The 16,357-nt window shown below is 43.8% G+C and overlaps 1 protein-coding gene across 3 annotated transcripts in view; it reads left to right on the top strand.

The window, feature by feature from the left end:
* Positions 1-16,351, top strand: part of AP3D1 (adaptor related protein complex 3 subunit delta 1) — a 72,094-nt gene extending 55,743 nt beyond the window's left edge. For all 3 annotated transcript variants that reach the window (XM_014526539.2, XM_025193593.1, XM_014526540.2), the window contains 13 exons: positions 1-201; positions 880-953; positions 3,764-3,962; positions 4,807-4,869; positions 5,468-5,563; positions 8,531-8,680; positions 9,582-9,629; positions 10,023-10,212; positions 11,334-11,422; positions 12,553-12,638; positions 13,125-13,246; positions 14,304-14,383; positions 14,854-16,351. In XM_014526539.2, the coding sequence (XP_014382025.1) occupies positions 1-201; positions 880-953; positions 3,764-3,962; positions 4,807-4,869; positions 5,468-5,563; positions 8,531-8,680; positions 9,582-9,629; positions 10,023-10,212; positions 11,334-11,422; positions 12,553-12,638; positions 13,125-13,246; positions 14,304-14,383; positions 14,854-14,949 (1,494 nt within the window). In that variant the 3' untranslated portion in view covers positions 14,950-16,351. The remainder of the gene's footprint in view (positions 202-879; positions 954-3,763; positions 3,963-4,806; positions 4,870-5,467; positions 5,564-8,530; positions 8,681-9,581; positions 9,630-10,022; positions 10,213-11,333; positions 11,423-12,552; positions 12,639-13,124; positions 13,247-14,303; positions 14,384-14,853) is intronic.
* The last annotated feature ends 6 nt before the right edge of the window (positions 16,352-16,357 follow it).

Below are 16,357 nucleotides of genomic sequence, written 5' to 3'. Positions count from 1 at the left end.
GGAATGCCTATGTCTGACCAATATGTAAAACTGGAAGAGGAGCGGAGGCATAAGCAGAGGTTGGAGAAAGACAAAAAGAAGAAAAAGCAGAAAAAAGAGAAGAAAGGTAAACACCACCGCCATAACTCCCTACACACGGAGAGTGATGAAGACATTGCCCCAGCCCAGCATGTGGACATCATCACGGAGGAGATGCCAGAGGTCAGTTGTTTGCTTAATAGTCTCAGGAGTCTCAGCACATTGCACTTGGTTTTGTGACCCTCCAAGTGTCCCAAAACACTGTCAACCTCAGTTGGGTCATCATGGCCTGAGACTCCTGAGTATTTCAAAACTGCCTAAGCAGCAGCATATGGGTTCCCTAATGAGAGTCTTTTGACCTGCCCTTTCAAGGGAGAGGGAATCGTTAACTTTTGATGCAGAGAGCCAAAGGCTGCAACCAGAGGAAACACAAAAGACTGGTAAAACTTATGATATACATATCTGCTATGAAAATAATGATAATCACATAGCTACTTCATTTATACTTTGTTGCTTCACTGCGACTGTAACTTGCATTGTGGTCAGCAGATTTGCAGCTAAAATGAATTGTACATGCTAATTCTGTACATGCTGTACAGTCCAAATTTGTTTTGGAGTAACATGAATCTTGGGGCAAATAGTGGGAATGCAAATCCTGGGGATGTATGGGGAATATCATTCTCCTTGTAAATTCATTGATAAAAGACAGAGTGCTAGATTAAGTTTGACAGGCCATGTGACTTCTCACATCTGATTGCAAGGAGGCCTGTATTCAGGTGGAGTTTGGGATGTTCTACCTGTGGCTTGAAATTGTGCTCTCAGCTCATTTCCTTAATGAGTAGCCTGTTTCTCTCACCCTAGAATGCACTGCCCAGTGATGAGGATGACAAAGATCCCAATGATCCATATAAGGCCCTTGATATAGATCTGGATAAGTAAGTACAAAACTATATTATGTATGGGTTTTCTTGCTTGTAAACCAGAATGCACAAAGGCTCTGGGCTACAAAAGTTAAGATGATTTAAAACTTATGCTTTATAGGGTCATAATCCACCTTGCACAAGGTGAGATGGCCAAACTCATTCTGTACTGTAGTTCTATTTTTGTAACAGTTGTGCCATCAGACCGTGGGCTCCATCTGGCTCCCTTCAGTCCTTTCTTCAGCATAGTGACTAAACCCAAGCCCCATAAGAAGCAGTGTCTGATGGGTTTATGGTTGCACTTATTCCTTTAATTCTGGGCTATGTCATTTCCTTTCTTCCCTCTCACCATGATCAGGTAAAGGTTACTAATGGTTTGTAGCGGAGGGACTGATTTTTCTGAGGAAGAGCTACAGTACCTAACACTACCACCCACTCATCATTTCTGCAAAACACATTGTCCCTGTTAGACCAGGAGTGCATCTGTTATACCCCACCCTTTTTCTCGTCACTTAGGCAGGGTAGATTTTTTTTTTTTTCCCCTTTTAGAGACTGGTTTTGTGAGTGAGGCTGGAGCCCCTGAAACTAAGGGGACCAGTCATCTAGATAGAATCACACATACATGAATGAATCTAACAAGCTTCCAATGCATAGATTTACCCAAATCCATCAATTCTTGCCTGCATTTGAGGGACTGCCACCTTCTCTGTTCAGGGTTTTCAAAGCACACGTTAAAGTCAGTTCTTGGTATGGCTCTATTGGCATTTGGGGTTCTTGGAGCAGCCAGAAATGGCGAATTACACTTAACAGCATCATATGTCCTAAGCAGATGCTGTTCCTTTAGGGGTTTTCAGTCTTTCACAACTGTTACTTTGTCTGAATTGCTTTCCAGTGGAATTGTTTAAAAGGGCAACCCTTCTGCCAGAAGATCTTCTTGGGTTGGGTGTGTTGGAACTCCAGGAACCTAGCATGCTTTCCCACAGACCTTTAACCTCTCAAAGGCCTTTTAATAATTACAGTCAGCAAAGCTCTGTGCGCAGATTTTTCTGCTCTTTGACAAAATGCTGATGTATTAAATATAGTTGCTGGTTTATGACCCACTGATGCCTCCTGCAGAACTATGAAGACTGTTCTGTTTAGGGCCAGTTCTTCATGTCCCTCAGCTGCATAAATGTGCTTTAAAATATTGGCTATTGTCATACACTCCCAGAGAAATTGGATGAGTATTTCACACCTAAAAATCTTGACTGCTGTCCGTTAAGTATGAGATACTGAAAACCCTGTTCTGATGTAGTTCATCTGCTCATTCCTAAAATACTCACCTGTCTGTTTGCCTCTGCAAATGAAGAGTGCAAAGAGGAAGTGAATTCCTAACAGATGTCCTGTTTGAGCTAAACACACCAGTGTAGAAAACACTACACCCTTGCCTTAATGCAGTAGTATTCCAGGAGGTATCACTGGACTTTCACACTTCTGTCCGTGCTCTTCCCCTTTCCACAGTCATTGCACTCTCCAGTCATGTTTCTCATATCTCTATCCTTTCTCTCTCTTTCTCTCTCTGCTTGCACTGCTATGTCTGTGTCACTCACACACATACAGTCTGGTTTCAGGGAAGTCTTCCAGGTAAGAATATCATTAAGCAGTTGGCCGCCTTTCTACGGTTGGCTGGTTTTTTGTTTTGTTTTTTTTAGTGGGACAGTGTAAAAGTGTGCAGGATCATGGATATATTAAAAAGCAACAAAACCAGTTATGAGCAAGATTCCTTCATCCTTACTGGCTTGCTTTGAGCCTTGACTGCTATCACCACTCAGGCGCACGTAAAACAAATCTAAAACTGAGATTTGCCATATGATGAAACCAGTATGATCCTGTTGGTTTTACAGTGTCTGTTTTTTGAAGTAAAGTTGGATCAAGTCCAGTTCTTCGTACTGTTTAAGCAAAAAACTGAACTGAATGAGAACAATAAGTGTCTTCATGAACTGATGATGGATGCCTGCTCAAATGCGAGAATCAGCATTTGAACAGAAACTCATCTGAAAGTAACAGTTAATGGACTTTGTCTCTCTTTACTTTCTGGCACCCCAGTTTGCCAACAGTGGGGCAAGCTGATGGATGTTTGTTTCTATGCTGCTTATGTCCAAGTAGGGGTTGCCAGCATAGTATTTATTGCTACATTATTAAGTACTTTTTTTTAATTAGGGTGCGCTGATATAGGGTGGAAACTCATTTTAATGGAATGCTGGGCTATTGACTCAGCACAGCCTTCCAACCTGAAACACAGAAACTCAATATTTATGATAAGAAACTTAAAATCCATTAAACTTGGAATGGTCCTATCCAGGGGCAAGATTAAGAAAGAATTCTTGTTCAAGGATTTAAGACAAGCTGTCACCTCAAAAGTTGCAGCGTGTTGCTTGGCTTGTGACATTTATTATTGCAAATATTTCCTCCTGTTTTACACCTACCCTCAAGGGTTACTTTATAGGTTTGCAAGAGTGCAGGGAGTGTGCGCGTGTCTTCTGTAAGCGTTACTTAATCTGCAAGTGTGTCATTATCAATTGATGGGTGAGTGCCAGAGGGATCACAGCTCACAGTTCCCTCAGAATGATTTAATTTATCTTCTGATGCATGGGGGCAGTGTCTGTTGCTGCAAAACTGAGCCGCTCCTGGGATACTGAAGTGTTTGTGTGGGTGAGACTAGTTCCATTCTAAGGAGAAGCTATCATCTGATCTTTACAAACACAAACTTGTCTGGGCATCCAGCAAGTGCTGTGGGCAGCTGGGAAACGGTCTTCATTGAAGGTAACTCATCATGCATTTTTAAGACCCTTAGCAGATAGTGAGAAGCTGCCAGTGCAAAAACACAGAAATACTGAGAACCTCAAGTCTCCAGACACAGAAGCTCCCTTAGTAGAGAAAAAGAGTAAGAAACCCAAAAAGAAGGAAAAGAAGCACAAAGAGAGAGAGCGAGAAAAAGAAAAGAAGAAAGACAAAGAGAGAAAAGTGGATGAAGAAGAAAAGAAGGTAATTCTAAGGCATGTCCTGTGATTAGATCATTGTGTTGCAGCTAATATACTTGTATGGTAAAAAAAAATTCTTATATTTCGATGGTCAAATGTGGCTGCTAATAAGACACCAACAGATGATTATTTTTAACTTATTTTTTTAATTTCCTTGAATTTGTACAACCTTAAAAATGCCACGTGTCTAGACCCCCCGCTTAAACACAAAAATAATAACCACTTTGTCCTGAAAGCCAACAAATGTCAGATCCCAGCAGAACGCACAGTGTTCCTTTCCCACAGATCTAATGAAGGAATATGTCAGTAATGTCCGTGAATCAGCTTCTGAACCAGGGAAATCCTCCCTACCACATAAGGTTCTTGAACCCCCCACCCCCATCTTTCATTTTATAGCAACACTTTTTATTAAAAAAAATAATAATTTTCAGTTAATAAAAGTTGTGGGCTATGTTGAGGTCTTGAATATTTTCTCTGCTGATCAGTTTACATGGAGAATTGCACTGTTACAGGCTTCCCTTATCTTGCATAGCTAGTGTCCTGATTGCAATCTAGTGACTATTTGAAGGGGCTGTAGGGTACTTCAGCCATCATATTGACTCTATTCTTAGTGTCTACACTGTTTTGCTGAGCCTCAATGCAAAGGTGCTAGTTGGAGCTAATTTTGATGGCTTTATGCAGTAAAAACATGCTTCCTGTTCCAGTTAGTTCCTTGAACTATTCATTACTCTGCTTCTGAAATTATTACAGTAACAGCTTGTTTGGGCAGCAGTGAAATCCAGTTGCTAAAATAAAGTCCAAGAATAATGTAAAGCAGCTCTAAAGGTTTGTTTGTCCTTGGATTTCAGGGGGAAGACTTGGATTTCTGGCTCTCCCCTGCCCCGCCCCCTGTCTCCACTACGCAGACACAGGTATGCCTCTGATTGGGTCACTGCTGATATTACTGCTAGTGTTTAGTCCCGAGGGAAGGAGCTGAAGGCCCCAGTTCTGTCTGGTCATATGGGTTCCCATTACCGTGAAGCAGTGGAAGTTTATCTGTTTGCTCAAGTCCTGCTGCTCGAGAGTGATCACAAAATTTGAAGAGCAGGTGTTAAGTTATACCCAGAAGTAAAGGAGTAGAGTGAGGTCTGGAGGGGTTTTCTGTTAAACTGTTGTCAAAAGCATTACTTCCAGCGTGAACCAAGAGCTAGCAGTACTAATGGATCCAAGGGTATGCATAATCTGAAAGTGCTCTAAAAGTACTCTAGCTTTCAGTACAAACTTTGAAGTAGAAACGTTGGGGATCTTTGAGACGTGTTCCTAGGATGAGCTTTTTTGTGTCTTGGTCAGTGCACTTGTTCATAACCATTTTATTTCAGGAATAAATTGATGATCCTTTAATGGTGACAGCCCTAAAGTGCTACAACAGTAATTGTTCTAAAGCTGTTTCCATTCTGTCCAGGATTCAGTTGTTTTGCTTTGTCCATATTCAAGTTAGTGTCATAGCCTTCTGATTTGCCTCCTTATCAGAGTGAGCCGGAGGTGAGCACTGCCATAGCTGAACCTGAAGACCATGAAGAACCGAAGAAGGAGGACAGGGAAGAGGAGGAAGACGATGAAGGAAAGGTCAGTGGTTATAGTTGAGCCCAGTAGTCATGAGTACTAGAAGATTATTGCAAGTGAAAACATAGGAGTTACAACCTAGATCAAGCAGCGTTCTACCTGTCACTAGTGATGGCCAGTACTGACTGCTTCAGAGGGGTTCAGAAAACCCTGCCGTAGGCACTGATGAGAGATCTTGTCCCCAGGGACCTCTGAATACTGAGTAATAAAGAGTGGGTTATGTTTTGAGCCAGAGGGGACAATTAGCCAACCATGGTCAAGACATAACTTTTGCCCTTAGTCAAAGGTGCCACTTAAACAGATTCTGACCTCTTCTTGTACTGGACTGGTTTGGGTTCAGAGCCTCTGCACCCAAGTAGGCGACAGTCTGGAGTAGCACACTGGGGCCCAGCCCAGAGGATCATTATTGAGGTATGTAGAGTGGGCTTATATGATGTAGTTGCATGTGTTAGCATAGGATTGAACACTGGGCGTTGACAAAAGTGATGATGTTGTGCAATCGGCCCTCTGAAAGCACTCTACAGCTGTGGCCTAACAGAAGCGCGTGGCTGGAGAGGGCTTTAGAATCATAGAAATTAAGGGCTGGAAGGGAACTCAAAAGATTGTCGCACTCCCCTGTTCTGGGCAGGAATACTGCTGAGATCAAATGATCCCAGCAAGGTGTCTGTCCAGTCTCTTCTTGAAGACTTTGGAGGTTAAGGACTGTACCACCTCCTTGGGAAGTCTTCCAGATTCTGGTCACCCTTACTGTAAAGAAGTCCTTCCTTGCATCTACACATGCTGTAGATGAATACATGGTCAGGTGGGTGGCAAATCGGCTTAGGGGTTGCACCCAGAGAGGGTTGGTGGACCAGTCAGTATCGACCTGGAAAGATGCGGGCAGTGGAGTCCCGCAGGGCTCTGTCCTTGGACTGGTGCTATTCAGTGTCTTTATCAGTGACTTGGACAAGGGTGTAGAGAGCACTCTGTCCAAGTTTGCAAATGATACCAAATTATGGGGCAAAGTTAACATGCCAGAGGGTAGGGAAGGGATCCAGGCTAATCTGGACAGGTTGGAAAAATGGGCAGAATGAAATAGGATGCAGTTCAACAAAGACAAGTGCAAAGTGCTGCACCTGAGCAAAAAGAACCACCAACACACTTACAGGCTAGGGGATGACCTTCTCAGCAGCAGAAGGGGATCTTGGAGTCATAGTTGACTCCAAGATGAACATGAGTCATCAATGTGATGAAGTGATCTCAACAAGGCTAACCGTGCTTTATCATGCATTAGCAGATGCATGACGAACAGGTCCAGGGAGGTGATGCTTCCCCTCTGACACACTGGTCAGGCCGCATTTGGAGTACTGTGTCCAGTTTTGGGGGCCGCACTTCAAGAGGGATGTGGAGAATCTCGAGAGGGTTCCGAGGAGGCCGCTTGTATGGTCAGTGGCCTGCAGGCAAGGCCCTGCAAAGATAGACTGAGGGACCTTGATCTCTTCATCCTTTGCAAGAGAAGGCTGAGAGGTGATCTTGTGGCTGCCTGTAAATTTATCAGGGGAGGGCAGCAGGGAGTAGGAGATGCTCTATTTACTAGGGCACCCCTTGGAGTAACTAGGAACGATGGCCACAGAGTGATGGAGAGCAGATTTAGGTTGGACATTAGAAAAAACTTCTTCACAGTAAGGTTTGCCAGAATCTGGAATGGGCTTCCTAGGGATGTGGTGCTCTCCCCTACTCTGGGGGTCTTCAAGAGGAGACCGGACAAACACGTAGCTGGGATTGTCTGCCCGGGGCAGGGGGTTGGAGTCAATGACCTACTGAGGTCCCTTCCGACCCTAACATCTATGAATCTAACCTGAAACCATCCTCTAACAGTTCATGGTCATTGATCCTTGTCCTCCCCTGGGGCATCCTAGTGAACAGTTTTTCTCTGAGCTCCCAAAATTGATCCCTTACATACTTATAGACAGCCACCAAGTTCCCCTTCAGTCATCTCTTCCCCAGGCTGAACAGTTCCAGCTCCCTTAGTCTTTCCTCATAAGGTTTGTCCTGCAGGCCCTTAATCATTCTTATGGTCCTTCTCTGGAACCTCTCAAGATTCTCCACATCTTTTTTGATGTGTGACACCCATAACTGGACACAATACTTCAGCACTGAGTCTTGGGTCTCGCCAGCACTGAGTAGACAGGAAATATGACTTCCTTAGCCCTGCTTGCAATGCATCAGCTAATGCATTCCAGTACACTATTAGCTCTGACTACAGCATCTCACTGGCAGCTCATGTTCATCCTGTGATCAACCATAACCTCGAGGTCCCTTTCAGCCAAAGTACTGGCCAGGACATCTCCTCCTAACCTATATTCATGTTGCTGGTTACTTCTCCCCAGATGAAGCACTCTGCATTTATCCTTATTGAGCTGCATCCAGTTCCGCTCCACCCACCTTTCCAGCTTGTCCAGGTGTGCTTGGGTCTGCAGCCTATCCCCTAGCATGACTGCTTTTCCCCATAACTTAGTACCATCCACAAACTTGGCCAGCGTGCTTTCCTCATCTAAATCATTGATAAAGATGTTGAACAGCACGGGGCCAAGAACGGAACCCTGCGGGACACCACTAACCACCTTCCACCAAGATGATACAGTCCTGTCCACTAACACTCTCTGGGTTTGACCCCTTAGCCAGTTCCCAACCCACCTGACCGTGAACTCTGCCAGCCCACCATCCCTCAGGTTTTTTTTTATAAGAGCATCATGGGAGACCATATCGAAGGCTTTTAAAAGAGCGTCTGTTGGGTCAGGGGGTTGCTGTAACTCGGTGCTTTCTGTGAAGTGCCATGAGTTACAGCAGGGAACCGCACGTCTCGGCGCCATGCGATTCAGAAGGTCCCTTCCAGCCCTTTTGTATGAAGTCGAAGTATCAGTACTGGGAGAGGTGTCTTAGTGGTAGGTTTTGAGAGAATATTGCTGACTCATTTAAATTCCATGGTAGAAATCTTCCAAGCATAAGAAGAAAAAGCACAAGAAGGAAAAGGAGGAGAAATCCAAGGACAAAAAGAAGTCCAAGAAAAAGCATCATCACAGTGAGGAGGAGCCAGTGGAGTCAGTACAGAATGGAACACTAGATGATGAACCACTACCGGTAAGGAGTCGTCCAAGGCAAGAGATGCTAGAGCTGGTGTGAGATGGGTTTTTGCTGCATACTTTTGAGCAGCTCTTGTACCTTAAGCCTCAGGACCTTCCAAATTATTTCATACTACAGACTGGGTCTTAAACCTTCCTTGTAACAGCGGCAGAATTCGCTGTAGAACAAATAAGGAGCTTTAACGTTAGGGAAGGATTTAATCTATTGTTAGCTCTCTGAAATGCACTTGAGGTGCCACCAGGTGACCACCTTCTCCACACACCATAGCTTAGCAGCCACTCCTGGGACTTTCCCAGCCAAAGTTCTTTTCTTTTCAAAAGGTAAAGGGGATGCTCCAGCTGAACAAACTTTTGCTGTTTAAATTAAATGGGAAATGGGTTTTAAAAAAAAACCAAACTAAAAAACATCAGTGTTTGGGGCTCTACAATTGTATGTTGAAGTGAAACGGCAACTGGGGTTGTGCACAGAGTTCACATTAAGTATTTTAAGCCCTTCTAGAGAGGCTTTGGTGACCTGTTAGGTGAATTGACTGCTCATCTCTGAGTAGGGTAGATAGGCTCCCACCTCCTCCTTCAGCCTACTGTTTTATCTCTTGCATCCAGTTGTTATAAACCATGCTTGAGCTGGTGTAACCTGTGTGTAAGAAATTGGCTTCTTTACTTCTTAAAGGCGAAGAAAGGTCTTTGTGCTGGGCTTTGAGGGTTAGCACGTACTGTTGAGCTCAGTAAAATGTACTTTGAGGTCTTAGAGTGAGAAAACATCCCTTGCATATAAGTGAAGGGCATTTGCTTGCTGCTTCAAGATATGCCTGGGATGAAAGACAAAGCCCATGTGCTTTGTGGGGTTCATTACCCTCCAGCCACATGACTCTTTATGTAACGTCCTTCTTGTTTTTCAGCCTATGTCCAGTTATCACCTTCTTGCTGAGAACCCTTACATTAAAATGGTGAGTACATTGCTCATATGTCAGTCTGTATGATCTCCCTTCTTGTATTTTCTGTATATAGTGAGATATCCCTATCATAATCTACTAATACTGTACAGAGGTTACTTAGGCAGCATTGTAATGGTGTAAACTATGCTAGTGCCAGTCGCTAGAAATTACTAGTCACATCCACATAGCAGGATCCATTCCCATAGCTTTTTATCTATCGCCAAAAGCTTAATTAAATCTACATATACCATCCCAGTGCTTGGTTGTCCTGCTGTGCAACTTAAAGACTAGGAAGCCAATCAACAATATTGAACTGTCTAATCCACTGCTGTCTGAAGCTTGGCATAGTCTCATTGGGTACTCTGAGTAGTTGTCAATGCCCTCCTGTGACGTCTTCATTTGCAGACATACGATATTCAAGGAAATCTCCAGAACGACAGTCAAGTCACTGTCTCGGTAATCTTTGAGAACAAGAGTACCAGCTTCGTGAAGAGCATGGAGTTAAACGTCCTGGACTCTCTCAACGCTAAAATGATCCGGCCAGAAGGGTCATCAGTCCATGATGGGATACCTGTGCCCTTCCAGCTGCCCCCTGGTATGGTCAATGTACAGCTGCAGTGGGGGGTGGGTCACAATGCATGTCTAACTCCACATTGTAGAGGAAACTAAGTTGTTTGCTATTTGCAAAAATTGGATTTGTCCTGATTGTGTGAGGACGTTGCCTAGTCTGCAGTCTCTCTAGACTCTTAGATGAGTGATTGGAGATATAGCCATCCTTCAGGAACCATAATTATTTAGAGATGTTTTTCATGTTGGCATAGTAAAGTAGTAGCTAACAGTGGGACTGGGAATTGGGCTATCAGGATTTCTTCCCAGTTGTGCCACAGATTGAGAAACATTGAAATTGCAATCACCAGTGCTGCCAACTTCAAGCATGCAAAAAACATGAGACTGGCTTAATAATTAGGAGGGCTTAAATTATTCCTTATTTGCCTTCTGTTTTCTAAATGTCTGGCTGAGGAGAAAAGTTTGAAAAAAAAATGGATAGTGATAACATGTAATGAAAAGCAGATTTCCACCTGATTATTAGAATCCAGGAGTTGAGTCCTTTAAACACCGAATATTACAAGACACTGATTGTTACAGTTAGGAGCACTGAGTTACTTCACTTTTTTACCACATTGTTTTTTCATTTTGAAATTGGGATTGATACTGATATGTACCTCAAAGGAGTGTTTTAAGGCTTAGTGACTTCACTGTACTTTGAAATGCCTGGATGGGTACACCATTGAAGAACAATTGGTGATATCATTTTAAAGAAACCTGGTACATGCCCTTGAATGTTAACAGCAAATCATTACAAGCGGGAAAACACTTGAATGTTATGTAAAGCTCTTTCGCTGCAGAACCTTTTGCATCTATTGAAGTAAAAGTGATTTAAATATATCTCCACTTAATGCATGCTCTTAGTTCTAAGTTGTGGTTTTCAAAGAGGCCCAGGAGTCGCATGCCCAACTCTTGCAGTGGGAGTTGGGCATATGGCTCCTTTGAACATTTCAGGCCTAATCTAGTTCCAAACATAGATGAGAGAGGAGCTTATTTCCTGCTTCAGCACCACTGCACGTTGCCAGTGGTCGAAATGTGTTTAAGTCTCATAATCAGATATGAAGCTTTTCCTCATGACCTTACTCCCACTTTCTCCTTTCTCCATGCTAGGAATCTCTAATGAAGCCCAGTTTGTGTTTACTCTTCAGAGCATTGTTATGGCTCAGAAGCTAAAAGGAACACTGTCCTTTATAGTCAAAGTAAGTGCAGTTTTGAACTCTGTGGTCTTGCCTTCCTTTGGGACTGCATAAGGCAGCTTGACTTGGGTAGAAGGCACTGCTTTGGAGCTTCTCTGAGGCATCATTTCATCTCTGCTAATCAGCCCATTCTGCAACGTGAGAAGTATTTTACATGACATCTTGTGCAAAGAGCATCCAGAGCATAAAATGAGCATGTCCAAAGGTGTCACTCCATCAGTATGTGGCAGACGTTTCAGATTCCATTGCTCTTTATCTGTTTAAGGATCACTTTGGGGAGACATCTGCCTGGGAAGGTGGGGAGGTCATCTACGATGGTGCTGCCCAGCCAGCTGGAAGGAGAAACAGTGCAGAGGCTGTTCCTTCTGACCCCAGCCTATCTGGTGATCCATTCACTACTGCTGTATAGACTCCCTGTTTCTGGAAAATGGCAATAGGAGCTGGATGTTATTAATGCAGGGTAAAAGCTGAGAGCAAGATGGGGCCATTTAGTAAGGATCAAGGTCTGGTTTTCAAAATATGCTGGTTTCTAGTGTTGTTTAAATTGTCTGAACATTAAATTTTCTGAACCTAAAGCCACAACCTGAGCTGCAGGTAAATGGCTGGCTTGGAGGGGGCCATTATCATCTCAGCTGTTTTTCATTTTTGATCAATTTTATAGCAAACATGTTCCTAGGAAAGACCCAGGAATTGTTAATTTACTCCACAAGCTACTTCTCAAGTACAAGCTTGATGCAATGAGATGTAATACTCCATCTTGGAAGATAACAGGACAGATTCACTCTGCTCAGTACTTGCTTTAACCAGACACAGGTTTAAAACTTGGTCAGAACTATCTGGCTACCTCATTTGTAAAATATGTCCCTTAACCCCTCTCTGTGTACATGTCCCAAAAAATGCCAGCTCATCCCTAACGCCAGGGTGGCCCCTTATCCAAATGCCCAATACCCAAACATGGCAGGTATTCTGCTACTCTCCTTCCTCAGAACCAGATCTTCAGGTCCATTAAATGGAATGCTTAGACTGAGAGTCAGTGGACTTTCGACCACGTCTCTGTTTGGTAGATTGGGGTGGGGGCCTCCTCTTGCTGCCTCTGGGCTCCCATTCATCTCCTCTCCTTTGACCTGTTGCAGAATGATGAAGGTTCAACCCATGAAAAACTAGATTTCAAATTGCACTTCAGTTGCGCTTCATACTTGATCACGACGCCTTGCTATAGGTAAGTGCCACCTAAGGGGGCTCGCTGCCTTATCTGTGCCTCACAGCATTGATGTCTCTGCCACCCACATGAAGCTGAGCTTTGGCTGTGGGCTGCCTTTGCAGGATGTGCAGCATGTTTCTGACTTTTCCAGCTGATTGCTTCTGTCTGCAGTTTTTCTGTTCTATGAAGGAACTGTGACCTACTTATTAAAATGTCTGTCCCTCATTTCCAATTACCTCTGAAACCAACGTGGACAGTGGTGCACGTGATGGGCTAGCAGAGGTCGATGAGGAATCCACAATTTTTTTTCTGTTACGGAGATACTGTGATACAGTCTGGAGTGTGGATTCCAGTGCCTCTCCTAAGCCTCGGTGTCCCACTAGATTTTTAACAGCACCCACACTGCTGCGTCATTTAGATTCGTTAAAGCCTGCATGGTGTTGTCAAGGCCAAGACCAGCCTGAGTTCATAGCCAACGGTTTATTCTCCTTCATGTTTTCACAGCGATGCTTTTGCCAAGCTGCTGGAGTCTGGGGATCTGCACATGAATTCTATAAAAGTAGATGGAATTAGCATTTCTTTCCAACATCTACTGGCAAAGATTTGTTTTCACCACCATTTTTCAGGTAAGTTCCCGGTGTAGAGCTGTCTGCAAGTTTTGTTGAAATACCTAGAGGGCATGTCTACACAAGATGCTAAGCAAGTAGTAAACTATTTCTACTGTGTATTCGCGTGTCATGGCAAAAGCCGTGCTGTTGCACTAATGCTCAATAGAATTAGTCTGCTATGCATTAGTTATCACTAAAAGACTGTGCGTCGGCGCTATTGTACAGTAATGCCAGTTACTGTGCATTGAGTTAGTACCCATTATTACAGGTACTAAACTTAATGCACAGTAAGAAGTGCTCATTAATGCATGTGTAGACATGCCCAGAGAGTAGCTCAGCTCAGGGAATGGAAGTACTCTTAGCTTGTGATCACAGATCAAATATAGTCCATATGAAATTAGATATGGGTGGAAGTAGTTTTGGTTGAGTTTTAGAATGGCAAGGTGTCCCCATCAAAGCCTAAGACCACGCAAAATGAGCACCCATAAGGATCCCAGTAGATCGATGGTTCCTTTTGTTTGGTGGGGCAAGGGCAGCTTGCACTGCTGTTGGCTGTCACTGCTCTTTGCACAGTTGCTTCAGTCTTCAGTGCTTTCAGTCTAACCCTTCACCAGTACTACATTTAATTACTGGGGGTGGGGAGGAGAGTTGGTACTTTAACTTGGAAGTGCTGGCAATTCTCGGGCAAAGATGTGGAGTCTGTTTTCTCCTGACTACACAGATGGGTGAGTTGAAATGGCTTTTAGAGGGCTTTTCTTGGCTTTTTAGAATGGCCAGTGTTTGATTTTCGGGACAAATAATTGTTTCCTCACAAATAGTTCTTGCAGCAAAGAAGGCTTTGCAGTTTTGTGAGAAGGCAATTTGTGAATTAATCTCAGTGCTTCAACATCATTGCACCCATTTGAAAAAGCGAATAGGTAGGAAAGGCATCCAGACCACATCACTCCTCCCTCCTGACTGTAATGATGCACTGGCCAGTCACCGTTAACAGCATGGTCCTAAACTAATATACTTTAGTGGAAGCAAATGGTGGTAGAAAAGGCTTTTGGATAAAAATGACTTCTTTTTTTTGTAGTTGTGGAACGAGTTGATTCTTGTGCATCAATGTACAGTCGTTCTATTCAAGGTCATCATGTTTGCCTACTGGTAAAAAAGGTAAGTTCTGAAAAGGGATAGGCAGGTAGAGACTGACTTAATCTGTACCCTTTTTAAGGGAAAAGTTGGGAACTGGGGATGTTTCGTGGTGAGTTTTCTAGATGGCTTCTGCCAGCCCAGCTACCTGGTGGCCCTCCTGAATGCCTAGATCTGGGCCGACACGGATGAACCTCGGTTCGTGTTGCCCAGGGGTTCAGAATTGGCAGAGGTACTAGAGCACTGTGAGCTAAACACAACCATATTGCCCAGTCTGCGCCAAGGGAGAAGAGCAGGGTTCATGGCCGCTGTCCTAATCGGGCTTCTCCTTTGCTGCTTTGTCTAAGGGACTGTGCAGGCAACTGAAACTGTCGTAGTTGCAGTCCCTGGTGGCAGAGCAAACCTTGGGTATGCAGCAGCCACTGTTGACTGTTGGGTGTAGAACCGGGTTGTGATCGAGGAGGAGCTAACAGCCTCGCCTTTCTCTTTTCAAGGGAGAGAATTCTGTCTCTGTAGATGGAAAGTGTAACGAGTCCACCCTGCTTAGCAACTTGTTGGACGAGATGAAAGAGACGTTGTCGATGTGCTGAATATCCCTCATAGATACTGCAACGACAAGAGATGCACTTAAAACCACATAAAGACAAACCAGATCCAAGTGTTAAGTTTCTCCCTCGTACGCATGTACTATCCTGGGCACGTGTTTTTCAGTTAACTCCACCATTGTTTGCAGTTTAGACATTTTAAGGCTGTCTGTTTACTTTTTTTATTTCAAATTTTTTACCAGTTGTGGTGTTAACCCTTTCCAGTCCAGAGAGATCCCGACACGTTTCACGGGGGGCATATTTATTCAGCGAGTCATGGTGATCCAATATGCCCTGCCTCCTGTGTGGGATGGTGGAGTGAAGCAGAGTTTTATCAACAGTATCATCTGGTGATTGCACTTGTTACCAAGGGAGGTGGCCTTGGCCTGTCAGGGGAACTTGTTCTCAGCTCCACTGTACTAGAGATGATGTGCTTCTGGCAGAGGCTGATGTGTGACATGGAGGCCTTCCTTTTGAATCTCAAATTCAGTTGTTCCAGAATATCTACATTGTTGATCTCTTAAGAGTTAATCCATATGAGCCTGGTAAGAGTTGGGATGTTACTGAATTTCTGCTTGTGACAGCTGCCTTGGGCCTTAAACCTTCAGTTATTGACAATTGAAAGGATAGAGGATGAACGTACAGAGTATATCAAGCACAGGCTGAAAAGCAGTACCGCTCAGTCCTCTCTGCTCTCGTTGGTCCCCACGATGAGGCCTGTTAAGCCTCTCCCCTTCAAGTGATCTCTGCTGATGTGCTTTGTAAAGTCCACTGAGATTTCACATTCCTAAAAGGTTAGAATGTATCAAAGAAACTGGAAATCCAAAGGTCTTTTGCTCCTGGTTTTGTTTTTTTTTTAACTGTATTTAATTTAATTCTTTTTTTTTTTTTTTTTTTAGTAATTTGGTTCTCCAGATGAGGTTGACCACTACCAGCTTGGAGAAGTGTGCCCCTGAAATACTTCCTATTCTGAAACATTTGCCTTACCCCTGCTCTTGTGGTGAGGTTTGTCATCCCAGAAGCATTCTGGTGGGCCTGCCTTCCTGATGGTGGATTCAGCCTTAGACAGGTGCTGGCAGCATAATTGGGCCATCCCATCAAAACAGCACCTGCCCAGTTGGGAGAGGGAAGACCAGGGCTGGCCAGTGACAAGTTGACTCTGCTCTGTGGTTTTTGTTAACTAATATCTGGAATCATTGATTGGAAAGGGACAGCCTTCAGTCTGTGTAAAACAGATGAGCAAAATAGACATAAGTGGCATTTTTCCCCACAATATCTGCCTCTCCTAAAGTTTTCTTTAAAATTTGTGTTGCTCTATACCCAATAAGATAGCAACCTGTTAGGTGACTATTGCTTGGAGTTGTGGGGTGAGAATTGCCAGTGGCTCAAAAAAGGAGGGGAGAGAATTGAAACG

Source organism: Alligator sinensis, unplaced genomic scaffold (genome assembly GCF_000455745.1).
Source record: "Alligator sinensis unplaced genomic scaffold, ASM45574v1 scaffold1960_1, whole genome shotgun sequence".
NCBI lineage: Eukaryota > Metazoa > Chordata > Crocodylia > Alligatoridae > Alligator > Alligator sinensis.
Note: the sequence above shows the minus strand (reverse complement) of the source record. Positions and strands in the feature narration are given on the sequence as shown.